This window comes from Dendrobates tinctorius, unplaced genomic scaffold, assembly GCF_039654945.1.
Source record: "Dendrobates tinctorius isolate UK_male_01 unplaced genomic scaffold, ASM3965494v1 ptg000018l, whole genome shotgun sequence".
Lineage (NCBI taxonomy): Eukaryota > Metazoa > Chordata > Amphibia > Anura > Dendrobatidae > Dendrobates > Dendrobates tinctorius.
Window position 1 is genome coordinate 9517477 of NW_027361686.1, and position 14696 is coordinate 9532172.

General features: G+C 46.1%; 1 protein-coding gene across 3 annotated transcripts in view; it reads left to right on the forward strand.

Annotated features, from left to right (window-relative positions):
* The window catches only part of MFRP (membrane frizzled-related protein), a 228888-nt gene that overhangs the window by 181378 nt on the left and 32814 nt on the right, over window positions 1-14696 (forward strand). For all 3 annotated transcript variants that reach the window (XM_073566439.1, XM_073566441.1, XM_073566440.1), the window contains one exon: window positions 2105-2232. In XM_073566439.1, the coding sequence (XP_073422540.1) occupies window positions 2105-2232 (128 nt within the window). The remainder of the gene's footprint in view (window positions 1-2104; window positions 2233-14696) is intronic.

Genomic DNA, 14696 nt, shown 5'->3' on the forward strand with positions numbered 1-14696 from the left:
CATGTCCAGCATTCTGCCCCATGTCCAGCATTTTGCCCAAGCACCCAGCATTCTGCCCCATAGCCAGCATTCTGCCCCAGTCCAGCATTCTGCCCCATGTCTCGCATTCTTCCCCTATGTTCAGCATTCTGCCTCAGTCCAGAATTCTGCCCCCAGTCCAGCATTCTGCCCCAGTCCAGCATTCTGCCCCATGTCCAGCATTCTGCCCCATGTTCAGCATTCTGCCCCCAGTCCAGCATTCTGCCCCATGTTCAGCATTCTGCCCCCAGTCTAGCATTCTGCCCCATGTTCAGCATTCTGCCCCAGCGCCCAGCATTCTGCCCCATGTTCAGCATTCTGCCCCAGTCCAGCATTCTGCCCCATGTCCAGCATTCTGCCCCAGTCCAGCATTCTGCCCCATGTCCAGCATTCTGCCCCATGTCCAGCATTTTGCCCAAGCACCCAGCATTCTGCCCCATAGCCAGCATTCTGCCCCAGTCCAGCATTCTGCCCCATAGCCAGTATTCTGCCCCAGTCCAGCATTCTGCCCCATGTCTCTCATTCTTCCCCCATGTTCAGCATTCTGCCCCCAGTCCAGAATTCTGCCCCCAGTCCAGCATTCTGCCCCAGTCCAGTATTCTGCCCAAATTCCAGTATTCTGCCCCATGTCCAGCATTCTGCCCCAGCACCCAGCATGCTGCCCCATAGCCAGCATTCTGCCCCAGTCCAACATTCTGCCCCATAGCCAGCATTCTGCCCCAGTCCAGCATTCTGCCCCATGTCTCGCATTCTTCCCCCATGTTCAGCATTCTGCCCCCAGTCCAGAATTCTGCCCCCAGTCCAGCATTCTGCCCCAGTCCAGCATTCTGCCCCATGTCCAGTATTCTGCCCCATGTCCAGCATTCTGCCCCAGCACCCAACAGTCTGCCCCAGTCCAGCATTCTGCCCCATGTCTCGCATTCTTCCCCCATGTTCAGTATTCTGCCCCCAGTCCAGAATTCTGCCCCCAGTCCAGCATTCTGCCGCATCACCCAGCATTCTGCCTCATGTTCAGCATTCTGCCCCCAGTCCAGCATTCTGCCCCCAGTCCAGCATTCTGTCCCATGTTCAGCATTCTGCCCCCAGTCCAGCATTCTGCCCCCAGTCCAGCATTCTGTTCCCAATCCAGCACTCTGCCCCCGTGCCCCCTGGATTGCCGCTGTCAAAAAAAAAAAAAAAGTTTTCCTTACCTGGCCGCGGTCCAGCGGCGGGCAAGGCTCCCTCCGTCCCTCCACGCTGCAGCACGCTCTAGCCGGCAACTGACACTGACGTCAGACGCCGGCGAGGTGCGCGCTGCGGCTGACGTCAGCTGCCAGCCTCCGATTGGCTGGCAGCTGTTAACTATTGACATGTCAATAGCGTTTATCTGCCGCCCACAGCGCCGCTAGCCATGGCCCGGTTTACCTGCCGTTAAGGGCCCGGTGAGCAGAGAGAGACCGGGCCCGATGCGAGCCCCATACGCCAGTCTGGGCAGTAATTCCCTGATGGCGGCCCTGACTGTCCCACAAGGGTTACCTTGACTTGGCGGGATGGCTTTTGTTTTTTGTTTTCTGAGAGTAGCATTATGTAGGGTCAGAGATCCCTATCCCAGCAATGTGTCACTTACTGGGCTGCTTGTTGCAGTTTTGTTAAAATCATTGTTTTCTCTTCTGCAGATCTAGCAGTTCTCTGAATGTTGAGCTCTGTATAACCCTGCCCACACCACTGTTTGGTATCTCTCTGTGTACTCTGTGCTTAGGCAGAAAGCTGCTAGTCAGTGGTGGAGGTGGTCATATATAGGGCTCATGAATATGGAGGACTACATAATCTCCTGCTGATAAAACCGTGATTTTATAAAAACTACGGCAAGCAGCTCAGTAAGTGACACATCACTGGAATCAGAGTCTATTTGCCTACATTATGCTGCTCTCAGATTAAACACCTGCTGACAGATTCCCTTTAAATCAAGATTTATATGGTTGGTTTCATTTTTTGAGCAAGTGTTGCAAAGTCATATAGAATATATTCTTTTGATCTTTGTCATATGTGTTATATACAACTATTCTAAGCCATTTTTCACATAACTACTTTTCCTTTTTTTCGGCAGAGAACCCATGTCAGCAATTGAAGGTTCCTTTGTGCCAGGGCCTTTCTTACTCTCTCACTGTGTTTCCAAATCTCTGGGTTTCGCTTCTGGAGCAGCCAGCGGTCAGCGAGCAAATGACAGGATATGAGGTAGTGCTGTGAGCAATTTCCACATTATTTGCTTTAGAATGAATTGTTGTCACATATAATAATGATAATAATTTTATTTATGTAGCACCAACATATTCCACAGCATTTTATGATAAAGTGGGACATGTACAGACAATACAATGTAACCCATAGTTCACCAGTTACAGGATGAGCGAGGGTACTACTCACAATTAGTGATGAGCGAGTATACTCGTTGCTCGGGTTTCCATGAGCATGCTCGGGTGGTGTATTTGAAAGTGCTCGGAGATTTAGTTGTGGCTACTTGACAGCCTGAATACATGTGGGGATGGCCTGTTTGTTAGGGAATTCTCCCATGTATTCAGCCTGTCAAGTAGCCGCAAATCATGCAGTTGCGGCAACAGAAACTAAATCTCCGAGCACGCCAAAATACTCGGAGGACACCCGAGCATGCTTAGAGAAACCCGAGCAACGAGTACACTCACTCATCACTACTCACAATCTATACAGAAATAGGGAGAAGTAATGGGTAAGAAGTGCTTGTCATGTATGTTCCTGCCAATATTGTAATGAATAGGGCATTTCAAATAAGCTGTATGATCCGTTCATCAGCCATGTTCACACATTCAGTATTTGGTCAGTATTTTACCTCAGTATTTGTGAGCCAAAACCCGGAGTGGGTGATAAATCCAGAAGTGGTGACGTGTTTCTATTATACTTTTCCTCTGATTGTCCCTCTCCTGGTTTGGCTTAGGCCGGTTTCACACATAAGTGTCTCCAGTACGTGTGTTGACAGATTTCTCACGTACCGGAGACACTGACACACCAAGACACATTCAAATGAATGTGTCTATGCACATGTCAGCGTGTTTTCACAGACTGTGTGCACGTGTGCAAAACAGGTTGACATGTCCGCTTTGTCCCGGACGCACGGGCCACAAAACATCCCGCACATGTGCACATGGAAAATACACATTGATGTCCTCCGTATACACGGACAGCTGCCAGGGAAAAAGCACTACTGTAAGTGCTGTTCCGCGGCGGCTGGTGCTGAACACAGCTTTCATCCATTCTCCCCTTCTCTGCCGTGATCAGCGCGAGCAGAGAATGAATGAAAGCAAAAACCCGACGTGGGGTCCCCTTATGTTTTTGAACTAACCCGGCAAAACTCACAGGTGCGGGCTGCTATTATCAGACTGGTAGGGGGCCATGAATATGGGCCCTCGCCCGCCTAAAAATAGCAGCCCGCAGCTGCCCAGAAAAGGTGCATCTATTAGATGCAACAATTCTGGAGCTTTGCCCTGTTCTTCCCACTTGCCCTGTAGCTGTAGCAAGTGGGGTAATGGGGGAGTTAATGTCACCTTTCTATTGTAAGGTGACATCAAGCCCGGCTTAGTAATGGAGAGGTGTCAATAAGACACCTATCCATTACTAATCCTATAGTTGTGAAGGGGTTAAATAAACACACAGCATGAATAAATTCTTTTAATGAAATAAAACACCACACAGTTTTGTCATCTTTATTGTTCTCCTAATCCAAGCGACGCCCTCGATCTCCTGTAATAAAATTTAAAATAACAAACCAACAATATACCATACCTTTAATTTATACATCAACCCCAGTAAAAAAAACACTGAAGACTTTCCATTGGGATGTTTTTTCGGGGCCATCATGAATATCGGTTCTTATTTGGATCCAATTGAAAGAGTCTTCTCATTGAGGATTTTTCATCTGCAAGGTTTATGTATTTTATTTTATTTGGACTGTGTTCTATTTAATATCGTAGTGTGCATTTTTCTATAGGGAAATTATATATTTGATTTTGTTTTATGTTATGTTAGAAATATTATGTCTATATTTAAATAGAAATTTTTGCACTTTATAAAGCTAGAGGAATCTACATATTTATTTGCACATACAGTATATATATGTAGGCAAACTTTGTAAAAAATGCACATATTCATTGCATAAGATAATTTTTTTATTTATATGATATTTATTCACCTTATCACTTTATTGCTAACTATTATAACTAATCAACTGACTATGGTAGCCTTCTATATGGTTCCCTTTTTTTTTTCCCCCATTTTATTTTTATTTAATTATTTATTGACATTATTTTTCACTTCCTCACTTTTAGTCACATCCCTTACTTAATTTAATATATTTATTAATGTCCCACTATTGGATATAAAGTATTTGCGCTTTCCTTCTTTTCGTTGAGTAAATATTATAGCGTCTTTTCATGTGTCTTGGCTGGTCTGGTGGCGCATGCGCGCTTTGGGATCACCCCATGACTTCCGGGCATGTGCCATCATGGTGTGCAGTGCGTTTCACGCCTGCGTTCCAGGCGCATGAATCAGGAAGTCAGATTTACCAGAGGGGAAATCCGGAAAATAGCGCATGCGCAATGGTAAGCCAACCTTGCCGGTAGTAATATCAGCTGTGAGCTCTGCATAAATAAGGATCACGCGGCACATAACACACATTGCCCCCATTGTGAAGAAGCCATTAAGGCAAAACGCCGCTGTCAGGGTAAGGCAGCGGGCATTACAAGACCAGGACACACGTCTATAGGTAACAAGATGTTTGTTTATTAGCATTGTTTTTTTATACATGCACTGAAGCACTTTATAAATTTACAGGCTGGGATATGGTTACTCCTTTTTGGTTGACACTGCTGCAATATATGGGCACTATGCATATGTAAACTGATTTGCTTTTGGTTGATATCTAATGATAACTCTAGCCATCAAAATTAACATTTGTTATGGTGTTTTTACCACTACTTTTTTTTTGTTTTTGCCCATTGTCCCCTTCTTTCTTACTTGTTTGGGAGACTCCCTTGGAAATTGTATTTTTAATGCTATAAATAAATATTGAATTTTATTTCACTATTGCCTATGCCACTTTATCCCGTTTTTTGACTGGGGTTGATGTATAAATTAATGCTGAAATGAGGATGGTGTTATATTTCCAAAGGACATTTGATATTCAAATATACCATACCTGTCCAGCGTTCAGTCCCACGGCGTAATCCATATCTGGGGAATAATCAGTTTACAACCGAAGCAGTACTAATGCGACATTAGTACCGCTCCGGCTGTAAATTACTGCTGAATGACTGAGAAGCAGCGGGCACAGGCTCAGTAACTAGCGGTGATGTCACTGAGTTTGTGCTCGATGCCGACATGAACTCCTGTGACCTCAGGACAGTGGGAGAATGCAAGTGATGCGGTCACGGCAGTTCAAGCTCTGTCAGAGTGACCTCATCATTTGCGTTCTCCCAAGGTCCTGAGGTCACAGCAGGTCAGTTTTTCATTCATTCATTCTCCTCTGCTCGCGCTAATTGCGACAGAACAGGGGAGAAAGGATGAAAGCCATGTTCAGCACCTGCCGCTGGGGAACAGCACTTACAGTAGCGCTTCTTATCCCAATGGTCATCTGTGTAGTACTGATGCGGCACACGGGTGGCACACGGTTGCCACCCGTGTGCCGCACGTATTACACACACGGACACTGATATCTCCTGTACCGGTTTTTCCGGTACCGTAAATATCAGGATCTGTAAAACCGGCCTAAGGCTGGAGTCACAAACAACGATAAAAAAAATTGGTCCGATTTTTACGGTCCGAAATCACACAAAGGTTTCTTGACCAGTGATCCGATTTTCCAGCGTTGATCCGATTTTATTCACATCTAAGCATGTTTGACATCCGTCTGGTGATTTTTTTATTGGAGCCTTAACAAAATGGACAAATAACGGTTTTTAGGCCTGAAACTAATTTAAAAAATCATCCCGCCCTATATTTATGTGTTCTCGAACAGGTGTGAGCCTGCTACCTTTGCCATACAGTCAGTACTTGGCTTTTCTTATCTCTGCTTTGTGCTAAACATGACAGACAGGCTGACTTTTAACACCACTGAGCGTGTTCTTTTCTATTGGGTTATATCCCGACGTTTTGGTGAGCAATACCCTGTGATTGTGGATCTGAGGAGGCGTAGACGAATGTGGGTCCATCCGCTTTTGGTGCGCAGGATATCTAAAGGCCATTTCCATCGTCTCAATATATATATGCATAGCCATCCAGAGAAGTTCTTTCAATATTGTCGGATGAGCCTTGCTACATTTGATATTTTGCTGGAGATTGTGCGCCCTGGTATCACGTTTCAGGACACGAGGATGCGCAAAGCTATTTCTGCAGAGGAGCGTCTTCTCCTTACCTTACAGTATGTCTTAAAGCAATATGTTGATGATGTGTGAAGCAGCATATTTCATTTCCACACCTTGAACCTTATTTATTATTGCCATTTTTGATTAGATTTGTTCAAGCACATTTCCCAAGAAACATTATATGCTTGTGTTTTACTGAACCAAGCCATGGCATGTAATTTAATGTTGATCATGCATACTTTCGAATTGATAGACTTTAAATGTGATTTAAGCTTTATCTGTTGTTTTTAGGGCTGTATACTCATGGTTTTATTTTTTTTTAGCTTCCTTTCAACTGGCCTTTCATATGCTGGTCTGCATTTAGAATTTTTAATTGGGAAATCAACAATCTATGGCATTGTCCAGTCTACATGCTCCGAAATCTGGACCAGACTCCATCATGTGGTAATGCCGGAACCCAAAATGGCAGACTGGTTGCGTATCTCCCGTGGATTTGAGGCCACGTGCCTGTTTCCACAATGTATTGGAGCCCTGGATGGGAAGCACATCGGTGTGCGTAAGCCGCCGAACTCAGGGTCCCAATTCAATAATTATATACAATATTTTTCGGTAGTATTATTGGCTCTGGTTGACACTCACTACAGGTTTATAATTGTAGATATTGGGGCCTATGGATGAACTGGAGACTCCAGAGTCTTCAATTCTTCCATTATGGGTCGGCGGCTGCGTAATAATGAGCTGGACCTACCACCACCACGTCAGCTTCCAGACTCAAATCTGGAACCGGAGCCTTATGTTCTTATAGCAGATGAGGCATTTCAATTGATCAGACATGTAATGAAGCCATATCCATGACGAACCCTTGACCACCGGCGTCGAATATTTAACTTGCGCCTATCACAATGTTAGGAACGGCGGAACGCACTAAATAAAAATAATAATAAAGTGCGTTCCACCGTGCAGTAGGTGTTACAACCGCTGTTGAGTAATGGCAGACGAGCAATATGGCGATATAATGCGCACGGGTTCAACTTCACCGGAAGTGCGCAGAGCGGGCTCTGTTCACACACAGAGGCGCCGAAACAAAAACATACGAACAGGCTAAGCCTGTTAGAGTCACAGGCCTCAGGTATATGCACACACAGTGCATTTGTACGCGTTTGTATGCGCATGCGTTTTTTTGTAGTGTGCGCTCGAGCGCACAAAATGCATCCTGTTGCATTTTTTGTGCGTCCGAATTGCCCCCAAAAAACGCATGCGCACGCAATGCGTTTTTTTACAGCAAAACACCCATTGTAGTCTATGGGTGCGCATACGTGCGCATTGTAATGCGCACGTATGCGCAAAAAAATGCATGCATTTTTTTTAAAAAAAGGCACCAAAACCTGCAAAAAACCGCACAAACGCATGATGCGTTTTTTCCATGCGTTTGTGTGCGTAAAAAACGAGCAGCAAAAAACGCAAGTGTGAAAGTAGCCTTAGATGTATCTAACACATTACAGAACATGTACGAACAGGAACAGGCACACATCGTGAATCTTAACAAGTTTATTACTTGTTTTTCTTTTTTTGGAATGCCGAAAGCAAATAACCATATTAGTACTATATGGCGTAATGTTAGTAGCACATTAGTAGGTAACATTCCGACACAAAAAATAAGCATAATGTAAAAAACACAAACCACAAAAAAAGGCCAAAAGGAAAACCTACAAGTCATGGTATGTTGGGGGTGGTGAAGGTGGGGGTCCTGTTTGGACATTTGGCCTTGGTTGCTGGGCCACATCTCTGTCCCCCTGTGCGCTGCCAGTTGGCTGTGCCATCTGTTGCATCCTGGCAGGATCTATTTGGGGGTTTGGGTAGGGGTAATTTGGAAATTGCTGGGGGTAGTCCTGGTAGGGCTGCCCTAATTGACCATATTCCCCAATATGGCCATGTCTACCATACCCATGTTGGGGCCACCCTCCAACATTGGGTAAGTTAAAGTGGCCATATTGGGCATGTGCGCCCTGGCCCATATATTGGACCTGTGGAGCCACATTGTGTTTGTGTGCAGGCTGATGCGGAGGTGTTGGCACCCGTGTCGGAGGAGGAGGAGGAACAGGTTCCAAGGATCGTTGACTTGTCACATCAAGTCCAACCAGCCTATCTATTTGATTTTCATCCGACAGCTGCCACCTTTCCAAAAACTGAAACACAGTGCAGGGATTATTGGGTGTGTGCTGGCATCTAAAACGATTTGGAGAGCCCCTCTGGTACGCAGCCTGTACCCACGGGGAATTGCCCTCAAGTACTGTGCCAGACTGCGCCCATAAGCCTTCTTCCCATCATCATGAGCAGCTGTGGACAAGTAGTCCAAGACACCTCGGTCAACCCGCATCCTTGTTCCCAAAGCTGCTCCTTCTCTCCTGCGCCTGCCTCGTCATGGTAGGGCAGAAGGCTGTGGCGAGGTCTCCAGTGGCATGGTGGGGCTGCTACTGTTGCCCTGGTCATCATGTTGTGCTGCCTGGCTACCAGATTCTGGTGGTGGTGATCTTGGTGGTGGGGGTGTGGCTCTGGGAAGTCCTGCAGATGGGCCTGACCCTGCAGCAACATCAGACTCTGGATCTATCACCACCTCAGAGTTGGAACCCGTCTCCCTTTCTGTGAGGTTTGACTCGGTGCTACAATGAAAAAATTGAAAAAAAAAAAACATTTAGATTTGGCATTGAGAAAATACAAAGTCAAAAATGAAACCCTGCACTTATGGTCTCAGATCCATCACAGGAGCTAGGAAATGTAGGTGGTCGAAGTAGAGGTATTTCGTCTTGGTGGTCCCAGCCGCTCCACTATGGGCCCTCAGCTGTCTCTCCCTCCTATATGTGTCCCTACAGCTGCGCCAAGGCCTCATCACATCAGTCACTACAATGTGAAACAAAACACAGGATTTCATAAGACAACACATATGGCTATGTTATCAATGGATTACATATGCTTAGGCACCCATTTTTAAACTTATATGAATTAGATTTCTGATGGCTCTACACCAATACTCCAAAAATCAGGACCTGGTGGCAGCTAAGGATATCAATTTTTTGGAACACAAATCGGAATGGGACCACTAGTCAGGGAGGTGTAATTTAGATGTTGAAAATATGCACACATTAAATGGCGTAGTAATTTTGTAAAGATATGTGAGCAATGACGCCACATATTGTAACGTACATTGAGCATATTACATTTTTAATTTTTATTATGTGTACACATTTTTACAGTGCAATCGATTTTTTGGTGGATTATTTAACTTACTAATTTGCTCCTGCTCCTCCCGAGGTCTTGCCGCATAACCACTGAACATCTGGGAACAGATTCTTCTCCACGCTGCCTCCTTGCGTGTCCGGTCAGCATAGTGGGGATCTCTCTGGTCCCATAGTTCTGGCCTCTCCTGGACCAGAACTATCAGCATTTCAACATTGACTGGCGTGGACATGATGGAGGACTCCATGGAGGCGTTCTTCCTGGTTTTTTTTGCATGCTGTATGTGAAATTTGCATCCCAAAGCTTCCTGCCAATGCCTGATGCTATTTCCTGTTGAGCAGGAGAAGTGTTGTGATTTTATCGCAAGTCACACGTGTGGTGCGTTTTTAATCCGATTTTTAATCACACCCATAGACTTGCATTAGCGAATCCGATCCGAAAATCGGTAACAATCGCAGCATGCTGCGATTGTCTCGGTCCGAGGAAAAGATCCGATAAAAAAATCGGATGATGGATGAATGTGGCCTAAAGTAGTACAGAGAAACCACTGCTCAGGCAGTTAATGCAGATAAAAGTTTATTAAGGTTGTGCAAAATCATGAAAAATTCAATATTGCTCATAATTGCGACTAGAGTTGAGCGAAACGGGTCAAAAAATTTCAAAAGTCACCCACTTTTGGCAAAGTCGGGTTTCATGAAACGAAACCCGACCCTAGGATGAGGTCGGCCACGAGGTCGGCGGCTTAAGCGCCAAAGTCGCGTTTCAAAAGTTTGTTTTGCGCTCTTTTTCAGCCAATCAGGATCCACGGACACTGTGGGCAACTTGATGACATAGGCAGGGGTCACCACCATCTTTCAGAAGGGCATGCAAGTGATTGGCTTGCTTTGGTGGGCGTCACAGGGGGTATAAAAGGGCGTGCACGCCGACCGCCATGTTACTCATGCTGATCTCAGTATAGGGAGAGCTGCTGCTGCTGATGATTTTGTAGGGAGAGCGTTAGGCAGGGAAGAAGACACCAAAAACTGCTTCTGCTGCTAGCGATTTTGCCTGTACAACACACCAGTCACTGTGTGTGCAGTGCAAGTGGAGGCTATATTTTGCTGGATCAGCGATGTTGGTTGTTAGGCTGCCTTCTAAGGCTTCCTGACGGCTGCATTGCTGTTTACCCACTGCTCTGCAAACTGCTTTTTTAAAAGCAATCCCAATTTTTTTTTTTTGTCCTGGTGAGGTACTGAGCGTGCATTTTTTCACACCATACAGCGGTGCACACTCCTCACACAGTACCGTGTAACAGCTGTTATCACAGCCACAGAGAAGCTATCTGTGTGTCACTCTGTAAGGATAAGTCGAGGACATGTTCCGTCCTTACAGACCTGCACCTTCTAGTTTTGTCTAGCTTTCAAACAGTTAAATATATTTGCTGTTTGATCACATTCAAAACTATAGAGAGACAGCGTGTGTCAGTCCGTATACTTAAAAAACACGGAGCTTGACAATTTTACGTACACCGGACAGCCGTGTACGTGCACGCTCCTCTCTCAGTACCTTGTAATGGCTGTTATCACGGCCACAGTGAAGCTGTGTGTCGCTCTGTAAGGATAAGTCGAGGACATGTTCCGTTCTTATAGACCTACACTCTAGGGATATTCCTATTCTGCCCAATTCTATATACACCTTGTAGTTTGTCATACACTAGCCAATTTCTGCCTGTGACATAGCGCTGTGATATTCAGTGGGCCTCACACAATCCAAAAGTGTCCAATGTCCACAAGTGTGTGCAGAAATTCAAAATCTCCATTATCCTCTAGTGACATTTTTCACACCTGTGACATCGAGCCTGTGACATAGCGCTGTGATATTCAGTGGGCCTCACACAATCCAAAAGTGTCCATCGTCCACAAGTGTGTGCAGAGAAATTCAAAATCTCCGTTATCCTCTAGTGACATTTTTCACACCTGCGACATCGAGCCTGTGACATAGCGCTGTGATATTCAGTGGGCCTCACACAATCCAAAAGTGTCCAGTGTCCACAAGTGTGTGCAGAAATTCAAAATCTCCGTTATCCTCTAGTGACATTTTTCACACCAGCGACATCGAGCCTGTGACATAGCGCTGTGACATTCAGTGGGCCTCACACAATCCAAAAGTGTCCAGTGTCCACAAGTGTGTGCAGAAATTCAAAATCTTTTTCCTCTAGTGACATTTTTAACACTTGCGACATCGAGCCTGTGACATAGCGCTGTGATATTCAGTGGGCCTCACACAATCCAAAAGTGTCCAGTGTCCACAAGTGTGTGCAGAAATTCAAAATCTCCGTTATCCTCTAGTGACATTTTTCACACCTGCGACATCGAGCCTGAGTCATAGCGCTGTGATATTCAGTGGGCCTCACACAATCCAAAAGTGTCCAGTGTCCACAAGTGTGTGCAGAAATTCAAAATCTCCGTTATCCTCTAGTGACATTTTTCACACCTGCGACATCGAGCCTGTGACATAGCGCTGTGATATTCAGTGCACAAAACCGTGCGAGTGCCGTTGCCCTGGACAGGTGGGTAGGCCGACTCTTGGGCGCGGGCACTGGCATAGGGTCCCTCATAGTGCAATCAAGTGTCTCTGACAGTGGTGGTGCACACCCGCCGTCAGACACACCGCCGTACTATGAGGGGCCCAGTGCCAGTACCGACGCCCACGAGTGTGCCCCCCTTGCTTGGGCAGGGCCCCAGCATTTGCAATGTTTACCTCTCCCTGCTCCTCCGCTGTGTAGTCTGGGCTGTCAAATCCTTCACTGGGACTGCCACTACAAATTGATTGAACTGAAAGATGATGGTTAAGATGTAGCTATGCCCTGTCCTGCTGGCCGGACTCTAGCTCCAGATGATCAGTGGCTTCCATTTCTTATGGATGTCGACTCACAATTACATGCAGCGGTGGTTTATCATCAGCTTTCACAGTTTTCCTACTCACAAACGTGTGACATTCCGGCGCACATTTCAAAATGTGCCCTCTCATGCCAATCAAATAGAATCGCCTACGGCCTGTGGCTTCTGTCTTTTGCACTCCAAAGTTACGTGACAGATCATGATAGCCAGTGAGCACCATGTTTACATCGCTCCCTGTGATAAAAATTGGATTGAGATGAGTAACAGTGATGGAATCAACGGAAGTGCGATACAGCAAGACTTTATTCACAAAAAAATGTTTTCACTTTCTCAACACACAAATTAATTGCGGGTCAGCATTGCCTATGAGAATTGTGGCGGAAGTTTTTCCCGTGAATAATAATTCCTAGATTTCTGCAATCAATAGCCTTTATGTCACTAATTGTATGCATCTCATTTCCTATTGCGGAGAGGCTGGACTGTATTACTGAGACAGAAATATATATGAAGATTTAAAAATAACACCAAAAGTATATAGTTGTGTACGCCTCAAATGCATTTCCTTTTTTCCACTTTTTAGATTGCTGTGTAATCCATACTGAGAACACAGAGATTTTACATGTTTAAACTATGCTATATATACCTGCTATCCAGTGATAAAGTACCCTTTCTCAACTTTGTACAATCCGGTCAAATCCATACTGGGCCTGAGAACATCTGAGTCTGCCTCCTGATCTATAGACATATATTTTTAATGTGTAAACTAGGCTACATATATACGTGTTATCCGGTGAAACTGTACCCTTTATCAACTTTCTACAATGTTGTTGAATCCATACTGGGCCTGAGAACGGCTGCCGAGCTGTTAAGCAAGCTACAGCACCTGTGGTTTGGACACGTAATTTTTTCAGGAATGACGGTTAGGCCTAACTCCGGAATTGCGGTTGACCTGAACTTACTGGGAAATCATCGTTCATGGGGAATAATCTGAATCCCAGATCCCCATCACTAACGGAGATCAGCAGGTTATCTGCACCTGTAAGCGACAAAAGCTGGTCCTTTCAGTGTAGCGTGCATGCAGCCCCGGACATGTACTGGAATGCTAGACCTGTTATTGCTCGATCTCACGTGCCACAGCCTCTCGTATCCCTCTAGTAAGCTTGACGCGTACCGCGGGGCCATGCCGGAGTCTCGGTCGTTAACGGAATAAAGCTGAGAAATCGCAAGCACAACTACAAACGGACATACCACACCACACACAGAATCGACAAAGCTTGCAATCTGTCCATCTTTTCTGTAGCTTGTATGGTAGTGGCTTCCCGGGTGCAGTCCAATTAAGCCACAGGCTCCACTCCTGGTGGTGCCCTTTTGGACATTCCTTTAAGGTTCAGCTTTGCAATCATACTGCCCCCGGAAACCAAAAACTTTGCCTTCAGGGACGCTGTTTGGAGGTTCGTGGGAATAACACCGCCCGATCAGCAGTCGGCATATGGGTCGCCCTCCCAGGGCTGTGGGGTACTCGGTACCGGGCCGGTGTCAGTGTGATGTGTCACAGCAGCGGTGACCCGGACGGTGGCCCTGGGCGCCCATGTAAATGGCGTGGTATAATGGTAAAGAGTTTATATAGATAGTTTGATGCCACCTGTGGTGTTCGGCAACATAGATGTTAGGCCGACGCTGCATGCAGATCCTCTGGGACTGATGGTGTTGTGCAGCAAAGATGGTGAAGCTCCCCACAGGTGGAGCTGGAGTCCCAGGGAAGTGTAGATGTAGTGATGGGGGAAAGGCACAGGCGGTGTAGGTGCTGGTACCCAGATGTAGCGGTGCTGGAATAACTGTAGGACACCAGAGCGTGCAGTTCCAAAGCTTTACTCACAGTCTGCAGGTTACACAGATGCCTGCCTCCGTGCTGTGTCCTCCGGGTCAGGACCTTTGCCAACCTCTGGGACCAGAATGGAAAGCTCCCTTCCAACACTGCGCCAACATGTACCTTCCTGAACGTCTCCTTTCTAGCGTTTGTGGGGGAAGCACTCGCATGACCGTGGTTCACTGAAACGCCTCCTGTCTAACAGATGTTCCTCAGACTTTACTTGTATGGCAGACAGCTGTAGCCTTTTCCTTCTGCCTCGCACACGACGATGCTGGGGCCTCCGAGCCTTAGTTGGGTACAGAGCATTTATAGCTGCTACTTCCCCCC